General features: G+C 32.2%; 3 protein-coding genes and 1 non-coding gene across 50 annotated transcripts; all 4 read right to left on the reverse strand.

The window, feature by feature from the left end:
- Positions 1 to 198: 198 nt before the first annotated feature.
- On the reverse strand, positions 199 to 394 carry LOC112941002 (U2 spliceosomal RNA). The gene has a single exon (XR_003245830.1). It is a non-coding gene; the product is annotated as a U2 spliceosomal RNA (small nuclear RNA).
- A 3,662-nt stretch (positions 395 to 4,056) lies between these two features.
- On the reverse strand, positions 4,057 to 7,113 carry LOC138342313 (transcription factor TCP17-like). Its single transcript, XM_069294647.1, has 3 exons — positions 6,988 to 7,113; positions 5,847 to 6,362; positions 4,057 to 4,397 (listed from the first exon to the last, which is right to left on the reverse strand). The coding sequence occupies exons 2-3, from the start codon at positions 6,355 to 6,357 to the stop codon at positions 4,258 to 4,260; spliced, it is 651 nt and encodes a 216-aa protein (XP_069150748.1). The 5' UTR covers positions 6,358 to 6,362; positions 6,988 to 7,113; the 3' UTR covers positions 4,057 to 4,257.
- A 2,794-nt stretch (positions 7,114 to 9,907) lies between these two features.
- Positions 9,908 to 14,475, reverse strand: LOC101250768 (uncharacterized). Its single transcript, XM_069293439.1, has 2 exons — positions 13,911 to 14,475; positions 9,908 to 10,117 (listed from the first exon to the last, which is right to left on the reverse strand). The coding sequence occupies exon 1, from the start codon at positions 14,291 to 14,293 to the stop codon at positions 13,913 to 13,915; it is 381 nt and encodes a 126-aa protein (XP_069149540.1). The 5' UTR covers positions 14,294 to 14,475; the 3' UTR covers positions 9,908 to 10,117; positions 13,911 to 13,912.
- A 1,797-nt stretch (positions 14,476 to 16,272) lies between these two features.
- Positions 16,273 to 21,232, reverse strand: LOC138341755 (uncharacterized). 47 transcript variants are annotated; one of them, XR_011214659.1, is made up of 8 exons: positions 21,117 to 21,232; positions 20,947 to 21,024; positions 20,586 to 20,670; positions 19,615 to 19,680; positions 17,716 to 17,793; positions 17,556 to 17,634; positions 17,162 to 17,490; positions 16,273 to 17,029 (listed from the first exon to the last, which is right to left on the reverse strand). XR_011214659.1 is itself a non-coding variant. In XM_069293441.1 (5 exons), exons 2-5 carry the CDS (start codon positions 21,019 to 21,021, stop codon positions 17,377 to 17,379), a joined length of 288 nt encoding a protein of 95 aa, XP_069149542.1. In that variant the 5' UTR covers positions 21,022 to 21,024; positions 21,117 to 21,232; the 3' UTR covers positions 16,273 to 17,376. The 47 variants fall into 47 exon arrangements, 3 of the variants coding, with proteins under 3 accessions (XP_069149542.1, XP_069149543.1, XP_069149541.1); XR_011214667.1 differs by lacking the exon at positions 17,556 to 17,634 and having other exon boundaries at positions 17,162 to 17,432; positions 19,595 to 19,680; XR_011214644.1 differs by having other exon boundaries at positions 16,273 to 17,490; positions 19,595 to 19,680.
- Positions 21,233 to 22,150: the final 918 nt, after the last annotated feature.

Here is a 22,150-nt window from a genome sequence, read left to right on the forward strand (position 1 = left end):
TGACAAGACTCTCTAATTTCTGGCAATGGTGATTTTGTAGCTTCAGATGGGAGAATGAATGCATTTATAATTCACTAGCATCACACAACTGCTATTATGTAGTAGGGAAAAAACTCAGTCCATACACAAACAGTTCTAGATCCCTATATAAGGATAAACAAACACACCTAGTTGCAAAGAAACCTTAGAAATGAATTGGAGGGGTGTGCCAGATCTAGGCTACAGTGTAATGCCAAGACAACACTTGAGAGCCCCAATAGCAAGCTACCATAATGAACCCTCTCCCTAAAAAAATTGAGTTAATATCGTGTGAATCGATGATCCACATATCAGATATTAAACTGATAAGAACAGATACTACACTTGATCTTAGCCAAAAGGCCGAGAAAGGTATGCTTTACTTTGTGCTCAGCCTTGTCTTTATTTGCTGCTCATTCTTCTTCTTCCTAATACACCAGCGATATGGTATCGCTGGTTAAAGCAATGGGATACAAAAAGTGGAGGATTTTAACAGTGTATATATATTTTTGTTTTATTTTTACACTTCTATTGAATTTTTGCTTGTGATAATAGGCGATTTATTATTTATATCGTGTTATCCATTAGTCATCATCAAGAAATTTATATGAAATTACATAATATATGACCTGATTGCATAAATACTTTTTACTAAATTCAAAAACTAATGGTATTGCGAATGAAGGTGTCTCAGTATAACTATACCTATAGGGTGTGTGGGATCAACCACTAATGTTTGTTATCACTCGTAACTAAGTTGTTATATTAGTAGATTTATATGATGTTATATAGGATCTTAAATACATCTATGAGGTAATTTTTCCGATTTATCATTTTTATCATATTATCAATTAGTGATTGTCAAGAAAATTATCCGAAATTACATAATATATGACCAGATCATTGTATAAATATTTTTTATTTAAGTCAAAAACTAATGATATTGCGAATGAAAGTGTCTCAGTGTGACTAGACCTACGGAGTGTGTAGAAGCAACCACTAATACTTATATTATGATAGTCTGTCTACGTTACATCTCTTGAAATATGCAAATTTTTTCTCAAAACTTGCTAACACAGAACGCTTTGTGCCCAATGAATTGCTAATGGTCTCTACAAGACTACAACATATCGGATTCATAGTCATCTCATATCTCAAACTCAAGAACTAAGTTATAAGTAATTTTAATCGACCTTTTCTTCTTCTAATTTGTCATCTCATCATTTTCATGGACCACAAAACATCTTTTCATTTGTTGCCACTTTGAGATTAAAGTCCCAACACTACCATATCAATCTTCAATATATGAATCTCAAACAAAACCAAAGAAGAGTCTCAAATAAATGTAGTAACACTAAACTCCATTCACTAGGTCAACAAGTCTCACAAACTTTAATTTCATTTTCTTGCATACTATGCAACAAAGTACGCAATTAAAATTAATTTAATACCATAATATTCATACATAGGAACACATAAAGATCCAATTTTATTTAGAATTTTATAAATATGAAAAGAAAAAAAACAAAACAAAGTTCATCAATTCACTCAAAATGATGGTATAACCCAAGTTTCTATCGTTAAAATTGTACACGCCCATGTACAATTTTGAGAAATTCCTGCTGCGCAAAAGCCCATTATATTTTGGGAATTACTTTCTCCGACTAATAATAGTTGTCCACTATATTATTTTGGAATGTTTAATAATATTTGTCCGTTTATGAAATTAATGGATAATTTTACATTTAGTTCTCAAATTATCCTTATCATTAATCATAATTTATTATCAATTCTTTATTACATTTTTCAAGACATTGTATTTGTTATATTCAAAGAGTAATTTGTTAAAATTACCCTTTTATTTATAGTTTCTTAAAAAGTGTGCAAAGTACAAATATTGTTGGACAAAGGGACTTGTGTTTTGAAAAAGGTAGTACCTAAGTAAATTGATTTTCGAATTTTATCGATTAATACGGGTAAAATGGTAAATTCACCATGTAAATTATTATTTTCTTAATATGTATGTCAAGTCAAAAATTAACGAATAAGTAGGAACAAAAGGAGTACTTAATTACACTGCAAAGTATAATTTCTAAAATTAAAAAAAAAAATCTTTTTCATTCTAATTAATTACAAAAATATCTTTTTTCTTACGTCTGAATATATCACTCCACCTACCATTTGAATTAATTATAAATCATTTTTTCTTCTTCATCTGTCTCTTACATCCGAATGCATCACTCCACCTATCATATTTTGATTAATTACGAAATTTTTTTTCGTCTCTCTTTTAATATGGAGATACATAATGATTATCTATCAGACATATTACAACTTTGTTTGTATACAATTATTGTATCTGATACAAATGTTATTGTTGATACGTAACTCTAATTATTTCAAACTTAAATCAGTATGAACCTGTTAATGTTTATGCATTTAATATTAAAATTAAAAATGCATATGTTAGTGGGTATAAGTTAACAAGAATAGTCATTATTGTGGTGTAGCTCTTGTAAGTACCATTATTGTCATGATCCAGATCTACTGCTAATTCCACTCATCATTATAGCTTATAACTTATGTAACGTTTACTAACTAGTATCTTCTTATTCATCGTAAGGAAGAATTTCTAACCTATAAATAGTGATGTCTTCCTTTGAATTAAAAATAACAAGAAATGGAAAAATATGTCAAAAAAGATGAGAAGTGTGGAAAATATTGTAGTATGTAGTGAGGTTAGTATAGTAAAAGAGAGAGTTGAGACAAAGAAAATATTTCAAGTATTCAACTATATTCACTATAGAAAAAAGAATATTTATATGTTGAAGGAAGATGTTCTTATGTGGAGCTTTGGACTCATCAACTAAATTCAGAGTTGCTTGAGTTGTACGAGATTGTTATATCATGGAGGGGATAAGCCAAGAATGATATTGTTGGATAAGTATAGATTATATATGCCACAATAGACTTGAATCTCCTTAAAGAGAGCGAGATATATCTACGCCCAACCTAAAGATTTGTTTATTCATTTTGTGCCTAAAGATTTATTTATTTGTTTTGTCATTTTATTTTCGACTGTAATTTCTCGTATTTGTTATATATTACACCAACAGAGTATGTTTTATATAGTTATGTATTCAATACATTACATTACAACTTATTTGTATACAATGTATCTAGTAGAAATATTATTATTGATACATAACCCTAATTATTTAAAATCTAAATCAGTATCGAACAAAGAAGCAATATATCCACAAGTTCTATAAAATATAAGATTATTATTTGATTTTTTTTAAATGGAACAAAATTAGCACCTAAATTATTGAATTTTTTGTATTTTTACACAAAAATTGATGTAGTTTATGGGCCATATGTACTAAGTGCTCAGCCTAGGTTTTTATTTGCAGCTCGTTTCGTCTCCAACTAATTATAATGAACCTTTTGTTGAGCTTATACATAAAAAAAATTAAATTTTTTTAGGGATTTTGTTACTGTCACTATCATTGAATTTTAACTTGCTATATATATAGTAGAGTATTTATCATTTTTATCAGATTATCTATTAATGGTTATCAAGAAATTAACCTAAAACAACATAATAAATTATCTAACAGTGTAAATACTTTTTACTAAATTGAAAAAATATCGCTAATGATATTGTTTCAGTGGGACTTAAATATATACCTATATGTAAATAGAAATAATTATTAATACTCGCATTAGAGTAAATTGTCTACGTCACACTTCTTGGAATATGGTCATTCTTCAAACATAAAATGTTTTTTGTCAAATTATAACCTTTTTCTTTCTCACCCATACAATATTTTATATTTACGTTAAAATCAGACTAATCTATATTCGTACAGAGAAATTAATAAAGACGAATATGTACCATAAGGACACAAACTCTTAATCTACCACTTCACCACTACCCTTATTAATCCGCATATGACATGCTCTGATTATATCTTTGTAAGAACCAAACAAGAACAAAAAAATAAATAAAATATGCAAATAAGAAAAGGATGCCAATTGCCAAAAGATCTTGTCACTATATATATAGTATATGTATTAATTACCACCCAATAATATAATTATCATTAACTTATCAACCTTAACAAATGATCACCAACTTTGTAAGTTTAATTTCCAACAATTATTTAGACTATAAATTTCATAATATAGGAAACTAATGTAGCATATACTTCTTTGGATCAAATATTTTAGGTTTAATTATATATGTGGATGAAAAAAATATTGTGAACTTAATGGCATATTGTAAATTGTTGAAGGCAAAGCAGCCATAACATTGAAATTTTGAATTTCTTCGTGTTCATGTGGTACTGCTACTCCATGGTGACTATCTGTATGAACTAGAGTCATTATGAGAAAAAAAAAGGCTTTATTAGTGATCAAACATTATTTCATATGAAGAATCCCATTTTAAGAAAATAACAATGATATCATTTTGTTTAAACATATATAATATTAAATAACATGGTTATAGTTAAAGATTGTCTCAATCATAAGGTCACTAAAACAATTGTTTGGGAATTTCAGATTATTTAATGTGGATGTTGTTGTAATAATTGAGAAATGGAATAGTTTTTAGCTAATTAATACTAGCGTCTTTTCTTACACGACACTTACTTTGTTGACTTATTTATATCTTGACGATTATCATAAGCCCACATTATTATTCTAGCATTTACCATTTTAATTCCTTTTTATATTTTTATCTCTCGTTATTGAATATTTTAAAGTCTGTCAAATCGTAAAATATATTGTTGTGTGTTTATATAAATTAAAAGATCAATTTTTTTTGGGTGTGTTCTTTAAAATTCAAGCACTACAACTAATTAATATAATTTTAATATTATTATATCAACTTATCAAATCCAACGTAACTATATCAATATCATTATATAAACTTTTTAATTAATACTCTCTCTGTTTAAAAAAGAATGACCTAATTTGATTTGGAACATAATTTAAGAAAAAAAAAAGATTTTCTAAAGTGGTTCTAAATTAAAATTATGTCAAATATACCAAAATGTCCTTTAATTTTGTTGCCTTAAATATGTCAGGTGCCAAAAAAAGTCATTCTTTTTTTAAACAGACTAATAAAAAACTAAATCATTTTTTTTAAGTAGAGGGAGTAACATTTTTTCTTACACGACACTTATTTGTTGACTTATTTAAATATGGACAGTTATCATAAACCTATATTATTATTCTAGCATTTACCTTTTTACTTCCTTAATTTTCTATTTTCATTCTCTCATTATTGTATTGAATATTGTTAAGTCTATCAAATCATTAAACATTTTTCATTATTTAAAATATATTGTTGTTTATATACAAAAAGATCAATTTTTTAAAAATTTTTTGTTGATTTTTTTAAATTTCAAGCACCGCAATAAATCAATACTATATTAATATTATTATTATATCAACTTATCAACTCCAGCGCAACTACATCAATATCATTATATAAACTTTTTAATGTTTCGAGTTAAGTTTTATTATTTTAACTTTATATTACTCCATTGAAAATTTCTTTGTTTGCATACTTACTTCATAAGGTCTGCATGCATTCTCCCTTATCGATACTTATAGGTTACATTAAGTATGTTATAGGCTTATAGCTATTCAATTTATATACCATAACTTTTTTAAAAAAATAAATTAAAACCTATTTATGAAATTTGGCTTTAGACTCCCAAATTTGTTAAGATGACCTTGATTATAGTAGTATTATGATAAATATTGTTAAAGAGAGGTCTGACTATTTGTAATACAACATCAATATATAAAAATACCTGATTGAGAGGAGTGATTATCCTTATAAAGGCCAAAACTGAAGCTATTGTTATTGTTATTGCTATTGCTATTGCCCTTTAGGTCAAGATTTCGCACATCTAGTTTCACTCTATCCTCATCAGACACCACCATCGTCTCCTCCTCTTCCTTCCTCAGACCGGTCAGAGGCAACCCGGTCTGATCCCTTATTTGAAGTGGAGGTAATTCGTCGATGTCATGCTTAGCTTCATTAAGCAACCAATCCACAACTTTGCTTGGTTGATCTAGCCCTAATTTGTCTTGAAGATCATACACTTGAAGGGCTGTGGGAACGGAGAGCCTAACTCTCCGATCCCTCAGCCCTTTCACTGTAAGAACTTTGCTATGACGATCTTTTCCCCCAAATGCTCGTGACACACGAACAATCCTTGGATCTTTAAATCTTGTCCATGATGACGATGATGATAATGATGATTTTTTTGGAATCATAATAACATTATTATCACTTGGATCTACTTCTCTACTAATCATAATACCTAATTAAAAAGTGAAAAATTAAATTAATTAGGTAATGAAAATAACAAAAGTATATAATACTTGAAGAGAGGTTTATTTAAAAATTTTAACCACAAATCATTCGAACAGGAGTGATGAGGGGTTTCCATTTCACTTCCAATAAAAAGAAATACATAAGTTGGAAGGGGAATATATCGAACCTTACTACCTTTTACATTTAGGGATGACAATAAGGCGGTGTGGGGCGAGGGAGGGTAATCTACTTTTCTATATACTCCATGAAGAAACACATATTTGAAGGCAGCTAAACCAATGTTATAAACTAATGTGCCCTAGCTAGCATATACTCCCCCCTCTCATTTTTTGTCACCTTTTTATTTTGTAAATGCATTAAAAATGATATAGTTTTATTCTTTTATTCTTATTTAATGTTTTTTTTTAAATTTGTTTCATAATAAATGACAAACATATTTTCAAAACTAATTAACTAATCTATCAAAGGAATAATAGACAAAATATTGTTATTTATTCATAAATTTTATAAAATGACAAATATTATGATTCAGGTATTTATAAAAAAAAATGACATATATAATGAAATGAAAGGAGTACATATAAAATATAAGTACGAGAGAGATCACTTACATAGTAAGAGTTCAATCCTTCCTTTTTTGGAATGAACAAAGGGTTTGTGAAGGTTTCAAAAGAGAAAATTCACGTTTTATAGAAATAAGTAAGGAGAATGTTCAACTTGAGAGAGGAAGATGCTTCACTCCAACACAACAAATATATATATATATACTCTAAAAGCAAGAAGCAATGGTGTATAGAGTGACACGTGATTTTTCGTGTACTCATTTAAATAATACACTAAAACCTCTCTAAATAAATGTTATCGAAATTATAAAATATTATTATTTTATAAAATTATTATTTAATTAATAAATTAATATTAATTAATCTAAAAAGTATTTTTGAGATTAACAAAGGCTAATTTTAATTACATTGTTCAGGGAAATATAAAAAAAAACCTTTTGTGAAAACGATATTCATAAATTTGTGGTCATGATTAATGATGGTTATTTTTACAATAAAATAGATATCAATAGCTTGTTAGATTATCCGAGTGAAAATAATACATGTTTATAGGTTTAGATATTAGAAAAGAATTGTAGATGTTATAAAAAAAAATAATATCGATGATAAAGTTGTTAAGTAAAAATGTCCCATCTTGCGCTCCCATCTTTTATACACACCGAGTTAATAAGTTATAATACTTTTTTTAGTTTAATTATGTGACGATTTTTTATTCTTTGAAATTTAAATTACATAAACTTTGATCAATATTTTAAATTTTCTTTTTTCGTTATATTGATATAAGAAATATACAAATTCTAGTTTTAAAATTTTAAATTAATTTAACTTGAAAGATTAATCATATGAATTAAGACAAATGAAATAGGTATTTTGCGAGATGGATTTCGAGTTCCCTTTTATCTATATTCTACTTTGTGTTCTAACTTCTACTCGGGAGTTATCTCATTTTTTTGTTATAATTAATTTAAATACATTTTTAAATATAAAAATATATCATTGCTTGCTGAAAAATCAAAAATAAAAAAAGTGTATCGATCAATAAAAAGAAATTAAAAATTTCACAAAGATAAAGTCCACAAACGTAACCAAGATGCGATCTTCCCTTTACTCAAAAGAGTAAGTTTATATATAACCCTTCACTCCATATTTTTTTCCGATTGAATGATATTTTTATACCTTTTCGTATTATTTAAGGTATTTTTACGATTATCAATAATTCAAAGATAAAACTAATAGTTTTGATCAATTTTCGAGAGATTTTCAACACTTCTTTTATATAATATATTCTCGTCTTCAATTTATATGATATATTTTTATTATTAATCCGTTTTAAAAAGAATAACACATTTCAATTTAACTTTAAAAATTCTATTTTACCCTTAATAATATTAGAATCACACAAATACTAAATATAGACCACAAATTTACAAAATGTTCATTTTTTTCTTTTAAAGTAATTCATAAAATGAGACGCAATAAAGTATGTTTAAAGAATCCGTCGAATATATTTTGGCCATAACAAATAGTAGTATTCACTTTTTTTTTTTTCATTTTATTTGAAATCAGCTTTGGTTATAAAAAATTTAAATTCAATTTGAAGTTTTATCTTAAATTAAAATTTTTTTTATAACTTTACTTGAACTTTATAAATTTCATATAATAGAATAAATGAAGTCATTTTATAAATCAAGATATTTTATGATCACGCATGGTAAAATCAATTCAGAAATAATATTTTTAATATAATTTTTTTCATACTAAAAAATTGAACTCAAACTTAAAATTCCTAATTAAGAATAAAGCATTATTTTCACCGCACCACAACCTAGATTAGTACCTCTAAACTAATTAATACTTCTCCTCATAGCAAAATAAAATAATATTTATATTATTATAAAATCATTATCCCTTGTAGCTTCTCCAATAGATTGGAATTTGTTGATGGATAGGGTAAAAAGTGTTTACAAAATCAGTGGAGATTTCCATTTCTAAATCTTTCTGCAGTCCCACCCACTGTCCACAGCCGCAATTTCCACCGACCCATGATAAAACAATACTAATAATTCTTTAGCTCAATAATATCGAAAAAAATTCTTTTTGACTAGAAAATTTACTTAGAATTAAAATAAAATGACATTTTATTTTTTAAAAATATTTTGATCCTTTTGATTTTAAAATATTTTAATTAAAAAATTAAAAAAATTATTTTTAAAAAAAAATATATTATAGACTTTTTAAATTTCTAATCAAAATTTTCAATGATTCTATATCATCCACTTAAAAAAAAAACATGTCTTTTGACTTTTTCCACAGAATTCAATAATATTTATTAGTGGATACCGTGTATATATTTTCCTCTTTTTTCTTCTGAAGTTAGTTACTTGTAGTTCAAACATCTATTTCTCCCTTTATCAATAGAGAGAAAAAAAAGAAGAAGAATAATTCCTGGCCCCAAATAGGGAAAATTGTGCCTACTAATAAAGTGATGGGACTTTGTGAATGTGAAGACATATATCTATATATAATCAAGGAAATCAAAAAGTTTAAATTTAAAATTTCAAATACATTTGTATTTTATTAATTAAAAATTAAATCTACAATGCTTTAATAAACTCTTTGAAGCACATACGTAATTTAAATTGAGTCGGAAACTAAATTCCCAATTCTAAATTTCTTTGGAGTTGTTTTTTACGAGATGTTCTATAAGTGTACATTTTTTTTATTTTAAATATATATAATTCATAATTAAATAAAAAAAAAACAGGACCTGTGATATAAAACATGGTAAGACACGTCAAAATATATGATTATGAATTGAGATCATTTTCAAATTGCGTTTAGTTGGAGCATGCGTGACCGCCAAACGAATATAAAGACGGCACACATTTATTGGAGAAAAAAAATTGGACTGTGACAAGACACAATTGGAATTCGAAACTTTTAAATCTGATAAGATTGAAAAACTAGCTAAATATAAAACGAGATATTCTTTTTAGAATTGATTCACAATTAAAACAGAAGATGTTACAAATATCATAATGCTATGGCACTACCAATTCCTGAAAATTCCAAATGGTACATCATGAAGCAACAACTGACTCTGACCAATTTACACCAGAGAACACACACACACCAGGCACGTTATTGCAGCAGGACGAGTTAGCCATGACTAGAGAGCCTGGTAAAAAGGGATTGAATTCCATTAGTTAAGAATTATACGAAATAATCTCATGTAAAGAAAATATTGCAGGCTATGTCGCAATGCAGACAATTGCTGCTTCCCTGAATCGACGTGTTCCTATCCAAACATAAATGGATGAATGAATAAGCACGGAAAATTCCACGAATTCAAAATTACCTTTCTTAGAAATGATTTCTAAAACCTAAAGGAATGCCCACCAAAGAAGGTTCACAAGTTAAAGAGATAATATCTCACGTGGCCACTCAACTAATGATTTTTCTCTTACAAAGGCAATCAGTTTCCCACATCGCTCCTTCGGGAGGTTATCCTTCACGAATCTTCGCTTCCCTTAGATACTACAGCTTTACTAGTTAGGGGCATTTGTAATGTGATCATGTTTCTGCCTATCCGTTTGTTCTTTAATAACTTTTTCAAACTCTACAAATGAGAGTGTTTTTGTTCTCCCTAGCCTTCTCATAGTCCCCCTCCTATTTTCATCTCTGGAAGCAAGAATATTTGCTGGTCATTGTATGCTAAGAACTTCATTGACTGTGTTCCGGAACTTTTTGGTTATATGCAATACAAAAAGCAGCCAGAAAAAGAACAACACAATGAGTCTGAGAAACTTCAGTCACATCTCCGCTACATCTCAAAAAATCAATGTGTCATCAGAAATTCAGCATAAAAAATGTGTGACATGTTCTCTTGAGCGCCATTTATGTCCAAACTCTTATATTATTATCCCATCTCCTCCTCAAAGTAGATCCCCAGCATCTTGCTGAGGTCCCTCCATCACAGTAAGGGTGACAAACGATCTGCTTACCTCAATCCCCTCGGAGAAGGTAAGAATCATTACCATTAGTTAGAATTGAGAACTTGTATGTGGTGATGCCACATCCCATGTGTAACTTCCAAAAGATATAGGAAATGCTTACATGGTAAAAGCTTTTCCAACCACCGGTTTACAAGGTATTCAAACCTTGCCTGGTCCCATTTCTTTCCAGGCATTTGTTGACAATCGAAACAAACATAAGTGATCTGTAGTTAGCAGTTTTCTAATGATTATCCATATGTTGGTCTCAACTTACCAATAAAGTATATGCTTGTCTCGATCGAGTATAATAGCTTGAAATCCCTCATTTCTTCTATATCACATATTTTTGGTGTCAAAGCAATAAAGAAGATGCATTGTTTTTGGAAGTCTTGAACATATAAAAAAAGAAAATTACTTTAGAGCATTACGTATATATCCCATGATAATTCGCCAACATTCCTGAAAAAAGGCCGCGGTGAAACATTGAGTAACCTTAATCCCTTCATATGGCTTAGAAATATTAGCTACCTCATCCTTCAGGAATGGTCCATGCAGCGCTTTTTTTGGCAACCATAAACCAATAAATTTTCACCTTCATGACCTTTCCTCAGCGATAGTAACTTACTAGAAATCCTTTGATCAGTAATTTTTCTGTACGAACTCTTCATCCTGTTTAATTAAGAGATCTGATTTATACTACTAATTTTCTCCGTAATCTGGTACTTCCTTCGTCCCAATCTGTGAAAAATACTCAAGTTCCAACTTTGAGGCAATAAGAAGCTTGGTTAGCCTTCTAACTCAAAAGCAAGGGTTCTTCCTTTTAATTTTTGTGAAACCATCTACCTCTAACTATGTCTTTGAATTTAAAGTAACTAAACGTGATCACAGTAGGTTCGTCATCCGTGAAAATTTTAAGCAAGATGTTTCTGGTCAAGTTAAAATATTGTATGTAGCTGGATTGCTTGATACTTCTAAAAACATCATCTCATTTAGTGGAGAATAGGAAGCCATCAATTCTAGATGTTACAACAAAGTCTTAACTCCTCTAACGTGAAGTTAATTTTCACTGTGAATGAAATATCTACACTGACTTTATCTTGTATACCGAATACCGTTTTAGATATAGGAAATTCTAGATTCTAGTATTAGTCTTCTTTCTTCATGGAATTTACCCCAAAGTTCTCTCACAGTTCTATCCCAGATTGAACATATGTAAGCGAACAAACAACAAAAAACTGTGTTATGACTCATTATCTTGACTGCTAAATAGTGGCAATTAGTTACAGATTCTGCAAGTACGCATCATCCTACTGTAGATCAAAATCATAACGTGAAAGAGTAAACCATGAAGTACAATCTATCTAGGGTGCCGCTACTATCTTTTGGCATCTTTGGAACGAGAGGAACCATAGATGTTTTGATGAATCTCAACTCCAACACATCTTGTAAGGTAGATTGTCTAGTTATAAGCCTTTCAAGTTGGAACTTTCTAACCACTGTAAATAGCCCAGAGAAGTTCTTGGATTTTGTCAGTTTCCTAGTTATAGCATAGTCTTTTATTTTTGTTTATGGAGCTAGCAAAATAAAATCACCGTCTTTTGTACTATGTTCTATTTGTATTTTCTTGAATATGCCTTTTAATGATATTACAAACTTAATAAAAATAAAAGGTAACTCTTGAAGGAAATGTAATACATAGAAAAATTGGGATATATTCTGCTATCTTTGTTGTTCCAAAAGCATCCCTTTTTCACTAGAATTGCATTTGTTTCCTCTAACATTTTAAGATTTTTACTCTTCAGAGTAATGTTTGTACAATCTTATATGGCAGACTTTCTCTACAACAGTTCACCAAATTCTTTGTTTGATATTTCATTTGCAGTTTAAAGATCAAATACGAAACAGATTCCTTAATTTGGCAAACTCCTGCTTCATCCTTCAACGGAGGAGGATATGACAAATAGGCTAGCTTTTTTTTTCTCTCCAATCAGAATATCAATCAACATCATGTATCTGTCTCCGCTCCTTATTCAAAGCAAACCATGCATTACCCGTCAAGGACTTGTATTGTCTAATCACTCAAACAAGAAATTCTAACTTCATGGAGTGAATACACAGATATAAAACCAACACCGAATCATTCCATTGTGCATTTAGCATGGCTAGAATTTTATTTATTTTTTCCCGGAACTTTTCCAGTATTTAGTTACTCCCCTGAGCTTCTACCACATATGGGCAGATGTCATGTCATTTTCCTATATATCTATATCCCAATATCTATATATTTCATATTACTTGCTTCAATCAAACCAGTTTTACAATTGCTATCCACCCTCAATATCAAAATTCTCACCATATATGATATATCACCCACTTGAAATATATATCAAGCCAAACACTGATCTCTCGCCAAAATATTTTCCATGAAGAATATTTTTCCCAAAGAAAACACACCTAACAGAACAAATAGATAAATGCACTAAAACTGCTACCACCTCCGCTCCAATTTAAATGTCTTAATTTACCCTAATACGGAGTTCAAGAAATAAACGAAACTCTTTAATTTTACAGTCTTAAATTAAAAATATGTATAAAGTTCCCTAACATGTGTCTTGAATCATCCAAATAGGATGCCGGAACGGAAAAACTTACTATCATGACACATGGATATTCAAATTTTATGATAAAACATGATCATATGAACTTTTGAATTTTACGGTCTTAAATTAAAAATATGTATAAAGTTCCCTAATATGTCTTGAATTTGCCAAATAGGATGCCGGAACTGAAAAACATGTGTCTTGAATTTGCCAAATAGGATGCCGGAACTGAAAAACTTACTATCATGACACATGGATATTCAAATTTTAAGATAAAACATGATCAAACGCCTACTAAAATAATGGATCAAATAAGACATTTAAATTGAGACGGAGCTAGAGGAAAAATTAAATAAGCGATATCTAATATAGGTACCTTCATTTCTGGTATCCACCACCAATAGCATTATAATCTTCCTCAACTTTAGCAGTCAAGTAGGGTTTCGGAAAACCATCAATACTAAATGTCTTCTCCTTCATCATCTTCTCAACATCATCTTTTTTAAGAACAGTGCGCCTTATAGGAGGACGATTACGCCGCTGGTCACGAGAGAAGTACTTGATATCGTATACCGTATCGGGATTTGAGGTGGGGATTATAGCTTGAGCTTGTGCTGTAGCAGGGCAGGTAACTCTGTACTCTGTAGCTTTTGGTACGGCGGATACATATTCTGGACTCGATTGAGGTCCTGTGATCTCCCATGGCTTCTTCAAGTAGCGTTTTACAGTTTGAATCAGCGATTTGCCTGCCGACGCCATTGTTGTTAACTTTTGTGATTCGATTTTCTGAGAATTGCGATTTTGTGTCGGCGAAGAGAAGGTAGTTCTAGAAATGGAACTTCTTTCTAGAATTTTCTCTTCTTTTTTTTTTTAAAAAAAAAAGGAAATTCGTATTAATGTTTTCGGTTAATTCGGCTCCCAACTGATAAGTGGAAATACCTACATATTCAAATATATTTCTACAAGTTATTTATATTTTATATTTCCTCCACTTTAATTTATTTACCATTTATATCCTATTTATCAAATTTCAGAAACCCCCCTCTAAATTTCGCTCTATAACATTCATTTCTTATGTGATTTAGAATATTATGTTTACCTTCTTTATTTCCATTAAACTTATTTAAAATAAATATAAATTAATTTAGATTTGACAATTTCACCCTTCTTTGGATTAATTTCTTCATATTAATAAATATTATATAAAAAATAACTCATTTAACAATTATTTAAAAAATAAATCAACACAAATACGTATTTTTTTAATCCAATAAAGATTAAAGTCTTCATTCAAGCGGACCCATCATTTTCACTAAATATTTAACTCTTCATCTCCATTCATCTTTACCAATTCATATAGATTCCCCCCACAATAATTCATCATAATCTGATAACAATTTCTTCAAATAGAAGATAAAAACTCCCCAAGAGAGAAATGCGATAAGAACAATCAGCTTTTGTTTTAGTTAAAAAATTTTACACAAGTGAATAAGAAACATGATCCAATGAATAGAGATAAATCGTTAAAAAAAAGATCTAAACTTTCATAAAAAATGATCAAATCTAAATTAATTTATATTTATTATAAATAGGTTTAAAGAATGATTACAAGAAAATGGAAATAAGGGAGGTAGACGTAATATCATAAACCACAGGAAATGTGAGTGTTATAGAGCGAAACCTGGAGGGAGGTTCCTGAAATTTGATAAATGGGATATAAAGAGAATGGTGTGTACTCAATTCTCACACTCCCTACCTTGGGTAGTAAAAGTTAGATGTTGTTTTTGATAGGGCTTAAGAAAAAAACACAAGCGAAGAAATTGAGGAAAAATACTAAATTACAAGACATGGTAATATTGTGAAAAAACAACAACAATAATTATGATTACAAGATAATACTATAATTGATGTAAAAAAAAATACTAACGAATATTGAAGAAACAAGAAGCTACAAGAGTAATACTATAGTATGAAACAAACGAGACAGTACAAACTGTCTACCATTTTTATCTTTTGATTTATGTTTTTCATAAACTTAATTCTATTATGTCCTTGGTTAGTTGAACATATGCCAATACTTCTTCTGTCTATCTCTACCTCTCCTAAAATCATCCATTGTGAACATCTCACATCTTTTCAGTAGGAGATCGGTACATATTCTCTTCACATGTCTGAACCATCTCAGTCAAGCCTCCAATATTTGGTTGTGCATATCTTCATTTCTAGTCTTATCTATTATGTTCACACGTTCATCTCATCTTCCTCTTTTTTTTTTTTTTATAATTTTCATATTTTGAAAAGAGTTTGATTTACCAATCATTTTTATGCCATCCCTACCCGCAAGCTTGCGCGACCCCGTCAAATTTTATTTTTGAAAAAAAATTTCTTGGGTCAAATCTCATGGTGGGATTTTGGATGGTTATCAGGGTCTTGTCCTAGTTTGGTTGTCAGGATTGGGTCCTAGATCAATTATCGGGTTTAATTTTCGGATCATACATTATTTTCCTAAAGAGTATCTTTTAGTCTTACTGTCTCAAGCCAAAAATAAAAGATATTTTGTGAATTTTCATTCACCAATCAAACATTAATTTTTTTTTTTTATTCATCAACCAAACATGAGAAAATAAATTATAAATCACTCGTTTTCCAAGAAAATATTTTCTGAGAAAACATTTTTCCTCCTTACCAAATAATAGTCTTAACCCAAAAAAACTAATGGCAGAAAGACCAAGACTTAATTTGAGGTTGGAGTTAATTGCACATCTCATTAAACACAAAAAACAATTGACACTCTAAACCAAAATATACTCCATAGACCAAAACATATGACTATGAAAAGTCCACATATGCCAAAGAAATATGACTTATGAATTTCCATGGATACGATAATGCCAAAGAAATGGACTGTTGACTCAGTCTCACTAATGTATGAACTTGTAGTAACAACATCTTAGCAACCAACTGGTCTTCTTCCACCCCTGTTTGCTCCTGGATTGGAATCACTTGCACCTCCCGACACCATCGAGTCACAGCTTTAGACATTTCTTGTATGCAACTTCATGGTACCATTCCTCCACACCTTGGAAACCTCTCACAGATTTCATGGGAATTTGCCCCAAGAGTTGGCTCATTTGCAGAGGTTGAGATTGATTGATATCGCAAACAATAACTTTACTGGTGCCATTCCATCATTTTTAAGTTTGCTAGTAGACCTTCGCATTTTGCACCTGTGGAGCAATCAATTTTCGGGAAAAATCCCATCAATCTAACAAAGCTGGAAGTGTTAAGAATAGCGGGAAATTTCCTCGAAGGAGAGATCCCTCGAGAACTTGGTGATCTTACATGACTGCTTTAAACCTGGAAAGTAACCATCTTACTGGCTCTATGCCACCATCAATTTATATAACATTACAACACTGCGAATCATTGCTCTTTCCAACAATAATCTTACAGGTGAGCTTCCAACAACTATATGTGACCATCTTCAAAGATCTCCTAGCAAGAAATTTTAATTTTTTCAATTTAGTACTCATATATATATTTCTTCACTTGACAGGAGAGATACCAAGTGGAGCTAGGTAATCTTAAGAAACTACAGATTCTGTCATTATCCGGATGTAAGCTTACTGGTTCCATCCCCACAAGCATTTTCAACATGTCAGCGCTGAGGGCAGTCGTACTCGACGAAAACATGTTTTCAGGTAATCTACCAGCAGATTTAGGCAGTGGGATCCCCAGCCTAGAAACATTGATTTGTGCAAACAACAATCTGAGTGGATTTATATCTGCTACTATCTCAAATGCTTCAAGACTCGGTATGATTGATCTTTCAATCAACAGTTTCACAGGTCCAATTCCTCAATCACTTGTAACTTAGAAAAACCTTGAGGTTTTGAACCTGCAGATCAACAATTTCAGCATTGAGCTTCCTCTCATCTTTGACACACTGTAGGAAACTGATAAAATTTATTAGTCGAGCATAATAATTTTATTTTTTTAAAGATGGGTATAAAAATCCTACAATATATAGAAAAGATGTATTTCCTCAGAAGTACAAGAAGTGTATTTCCTACGATATCATTTGCTGCCACAGAGATATTCTGCCTCACACATAAAATTGAATCATTAGCGACCATAACTAGAATAAACTTGCAAGTTTTTGCATGAAGGAATGAATTTACCCAGCCAAAATGAATACAGAAACAATCAGACAACGACTCAGCAGCACCACAACAAGACCAACAAGAACCACAATGTCCCTGAATACAAATATGGTCAGATTGTTCAAATAGCAATTATTAGCATAAGGAAGAAAAACAAATGATTGAATTAGAACCAAGACAAATCAACTAATCACAAAACAGTACCAGTGCATGACATCAAAAGATGGAAAGCATTAGCACCACTCTATAGAACTCTACAGCATTAAACCAGTGACCTTTTAGTTTGATCAGAGTACAGTGACAGTAATATGTATTCAACAATGGACTACAGGTATAGGCTTCATCGTATGGTACTTTAACAAACCAAGACTAAGCTTTTGCAATAATTGGACCTAAATTGAATCCCTAACATCCCAGCCGTTGTAATGTCGAAAGCAACATTAAGAATATGAAGGAGATTAAGACCATGTAATTTTCTCATTCATTTGACCTACATACTTTTTTCTTTCTTCTACCCGTGAAACACACACAACCATTGTTGCAAAATGTAGAACTGCAAGTGTATAGTCATAAGTTAAAACAGCCAAAAACAGACAATAATTATGGTACATTAATAATTAAGGAGTTAGTTGAAAATATAAAAACAAACAAATGTTTTCAATTTCTTCGTTTAGCAAACGACTGTGCTACCCAAGTCTGGCATAAGCATCTAAATATAACTAAGTAAGAGCAAGATAGCATCAAGTTCAGGCTCTGCTACCTTTTCCAAACTTGCCAATTTACAAATTTTAGAAAAAAAATAACAAATTGTTTTAAAAAGGAAATCTTTGAAAGAAAAAAGTAAAGGCACCGTCGTGCCCCGAGGCCGCCCCCCCGAGCAGCCTCGAGGCACCGTCGTGCCCCGAGGCCGCCCCCCGTCCCCCCGAGCAGCCTCGAGGCACCGTCGTGCCCGAGGCCGCCCCCCCGAGCAGCCTCGAGGCACCGTCGTGCCCGAGGCCGCCCCCCCGAGCAGCCTCGAGGCACCGTCGTGCCCGAGGCCGCCCCCCCGAGCAGCCTCGAGGCACCGTCGTGCCCGAGGCCGCCCCCCCGAGCAGCCTCGAGGCACCGTCGTGCCCCGCGGCCGCCCCCCCGAGCAGCCTCGAGGCACCGTCGTGCCCCGCGGCCGCCCCCCCGAGCAGCCTCGAGGCACCGTCGTGCCCCGCGGCCGCCCCCCCGAGCAGCCTCGAGGCACCGTCGTGCCCCGCGGCCGCCCCCCCGAGCATCCTCGGGGCACGACGGTGCCCCGAGGCCGCCCCCCCGAGCATCCTCGGGGCACGACGGTGCCCCGAGGCCGCCCCCCCGAGCATCCTCGAGGCCCCCCCGAGCATCCTCGGGGCACCCGCCCCCCCGAGCATCCTCGAGGCCCCCCCGAGCATCCTCGGGGCACCCGCCCCCCCGAGCATCCTCGAGGCCCCCCCGAGCATCCTCGGGGCACCCGCCCCCCCGAGCATCCTCGAGGCCCCCCCCCCCCCCCCGAGCATCCTCGGGGCACCCGCCCCCCCGAGCATCCCCGAGGCCCCCCCCCCCCGAGCATCCTCGAGGCACCGTCGATCCCCGAGGCCCCCCCCCCCCCCCCCCCCCCGAGCATCCTCGAGGCACCGTCGATCCCCGAGGCCCCCCCCCCCCCCCCCCCCCCCGAGCATCCTCGAGGCACCGTCGTGCCCCGAGGCCCCCCCCCCCCGAGCATCCTCCAGGCACCGTCGTGCCCCGAGGCTGCCCCTCCCCCCCCCCCCCCCCCCCGACCTAAAAAAAACAAAGTTAGATTGCACTTAAACAATTCAATTTATATAGTTTAACAAAAAGAACACATTAAAAAAATGAGTTGGGTTGAGTAATCATCAAATATTGTGTTTCTTACCCAATGAAGTTTTTTCTAACCTTTCACAATGAAGGGAAAAGGATTGAACCAAGGGTCTTGTTTTATCCCATCAATCTTGATCTTCTCTGCATGTACATGGTTTTGAGTATAAATCACTATACTATACTAACATGACAGAAGTGATGCTGAAGTTTCACAAATTAATCAAGATAAAGGAGATGAGAAAAGGAACAATTAGAGCAGAAGACAAGACAAACATATTTTAAATGACCAAACAGGGAAATTTTGAAGGATTATAATCCATGTTGAGCAATCAAACTCTAAAAAATGATATTTTTAGTTCTAATCATGGATGAGCCAACTGATCATGCTAGGTAAAAGGGATCAATGAATTAAAATGAAGAACAGTTTGAATAGAAACAGGTTTACCGCTTGGTCTGACAGCGGAGGATGCTGGAACTGTATTACTAAATTACTTACATTAGTGAAAATCAGCTTATATAGTAATAGAAACCTTAGTGTGAAAACTTTTCTTCAACCTAATAACATAAACATTAGAACTTTCTTCAAATGTTCGAAATGCAAAGTGGCAAGATTCATAATACTTTTTAACCATTAAAGAATACTTAACTCAGACATAATTTTAGAAAAGATTCAACTTCCAAATATCACAATCTTGGCCAAAAAATTGAAATCCCGTAAATCCCCTTGTATCAAAAACCCTCATATCATTTCACTTGATTTTCAGAACTTTAATTTTCACCCTCATATCAAAAACCTTCAATCATTTTACTTATCTAAAATCTTAGAATAAACCCACCCACCCACCCAAAAAAAAATCACAAAACTCACCGACATTTCACTTGCACAAATTTATAGAAACCCCATAGGCATACAGAAGATGATTCCAACATACAGAAAATGAATCATTGAACCAGTAATAAGAAAATACACACAAAAAAATATGATAAATACTTTCTTACAGTAAAAAAAGAAAAAAAGTTGAGACCAAAAACAGGGAAACACTCACACAAGGTCGGAAGAATAAGAGATCAGCAGAGACAGTTGATGATTCGATACATTAGAAAATTCTCGTCGTTTCTTGGCCGCTCCATCTTTCAATTTTGATTTTCAAATGTGAAGTAATATATACGTTAGAAGCAGACAAGGGTTTGAATTGAAACTTTAGTGAATGAATTTTCAAAGAAATTTTTTCAAACTTGAAATAGATGGAATAATAATTGAAGATAAATGATCCCAGGCATGATTTACTAAATTACACATTTCTACGAGTTGATTTTGAGGTTCAATTGATCAATCAATCAACTAAGCCCCCAAACCCTAAGCCATAGGAAAAAGTAGCTGAATATAGTGGGATTCAAGAAGCGTACCAATGTCTGTCTCTCATCATTTGCCTGACAACCAGCTCCTTCTTGTTTTGTCCTCGCCACCATGATCTTCACCATTGTCTGCAGCATACACACCCAGAAAAAAACTTGATTTCTTTTAAAATCCAAATTGAAAATGGAATTCAAACTTATGCAGAAGAAGAGAGAAAGACCTTTAACAAGAGCCGTTGTATCTATGAGAGAAGAGAAGAGAAGAGCGATCGAGGAGCCTTGAAAAGAGAAGAGCCGTTATGGATGGAACTGATAGTATGTATTTATAGTGTGCTTTGGAATTTAAATTTACATTGAAAAGGATTAATAACAAGAGCCGTTATTATTTTTTTTGAAAATATAATCTAACTAATTAATACTAATTTAATAAGATATTTGATTGAAACAAAAATAAAATATGATGTTTATTTTTATAAAGGACAACATTATTTTAAAATTACTTTAAAAACATTGTGAATTTATACAATTATTTCAAAGTGTTTCAATTAAAAACACTTGATAATTAATCTACATTTTGGAAAGTAGTAATAATACTAATCAATAAATTTAAATAATTTTTCTAAACATTTTTTTCCAGTTACGAAATATTTTTGAAAAAAACTAACGAAATTAATCGCCGCGTTTGGAGGTTCCGAAGCATGTGGTACGGCGGGCATAGGCGGTGGCGACTTCAGATGTCACCAAAGGTTTGGGCGGAGGAGGGTGTTGGGGTGACTGAGATTCTGTTAGAAAGGTTATAACTGTAAAATGACAAATCGATTTGTGTTTACCCTTCTTTCATATTTTATTGTGTACGTTCGAATTTCGAAAATTAATTTGATTTTTTTTAAAGTGATATTAATTTTATTTTGATAAAAATATGTTTCATATAATGTAAATTAAAATATTTATAGTTTAACTTTAAAAAATGAAATTGTGATATCAAAAAGTGAACGATGATAATAACATTTTTTTTTATAATTTCAATTCATTTTTTTAATTGAATTTTCAAATCTTGTGAGTCATAAAAATAAAATAACATATGAAAATATGTTTAATTTAGAATTTCAAATGACATATAAATAATAAATTTTGAACTATGTAAAAACAAAAGATGTGATTTTAGTATCAAAAATAAAATTGGCATGTACCCAACTAATTTCTGTTCCCGTGAGGGTAAACTATCTAATATGAAGTCGAAATAGATAGTAATTGT

This window comes from Solanum lycopersicum, chromosome 2 (genome assembly GCF_036512215.1).
Source record: "Solanum lycopersicum chromosome 2, SLM_r2.1".
Lineage (NCBI taxonomy): Eukaryota > Viridiplantae > Streptophyta > Magnoliopsida > Solanales > Solanaceae > Solanum > Solanum lycopersicum.

Bases quoted from the DNA above. Each gene is read 5' to 3' on its own strand.
- LOC138342313 (XM_069294647.1), bottom strand. From the start codon at position 6,357: ATGATTAGTAGAGAAGTAGATCCAAGTGATAATAATGTTATTATGATT. The intron at 4,398-5,846 runs GTATTTTTATAT...TAATGACTCTAG, and splicing joins TAATCACTCCTCTCAATCAG to TTCATACAGATAGTCACCAT.
- LOC101250768 (XM_069293439.1), bottom strand. From the start codon at position 14,293: ATGGCGTCGGCAGGCAAATCGCTGATTCAAACTGTAAAACGCTACTTG.
- LOC138341755 (XM_069293440.1), bottom strand. From the start codon at position 21,021: ATGGTGAAGATCATGGTGGCGAGGACAAAACAAGAAGGAGCTGGTTGT. The intron at 17,635-17,715 runs GTAAATTCATTC...TGTGTGAGGCAG, and splicing joins TCTGTATTCATTTTGGCTGG to AATATCTCTGTGGCAGCAAA. The intron at 17,491-17,555 runs GTAGGATTTTTA...AAATTTTATCAG, and splicing joins ATACATCTTTTCTATATATT to TTTCCTACAGTGTGTCAAAG.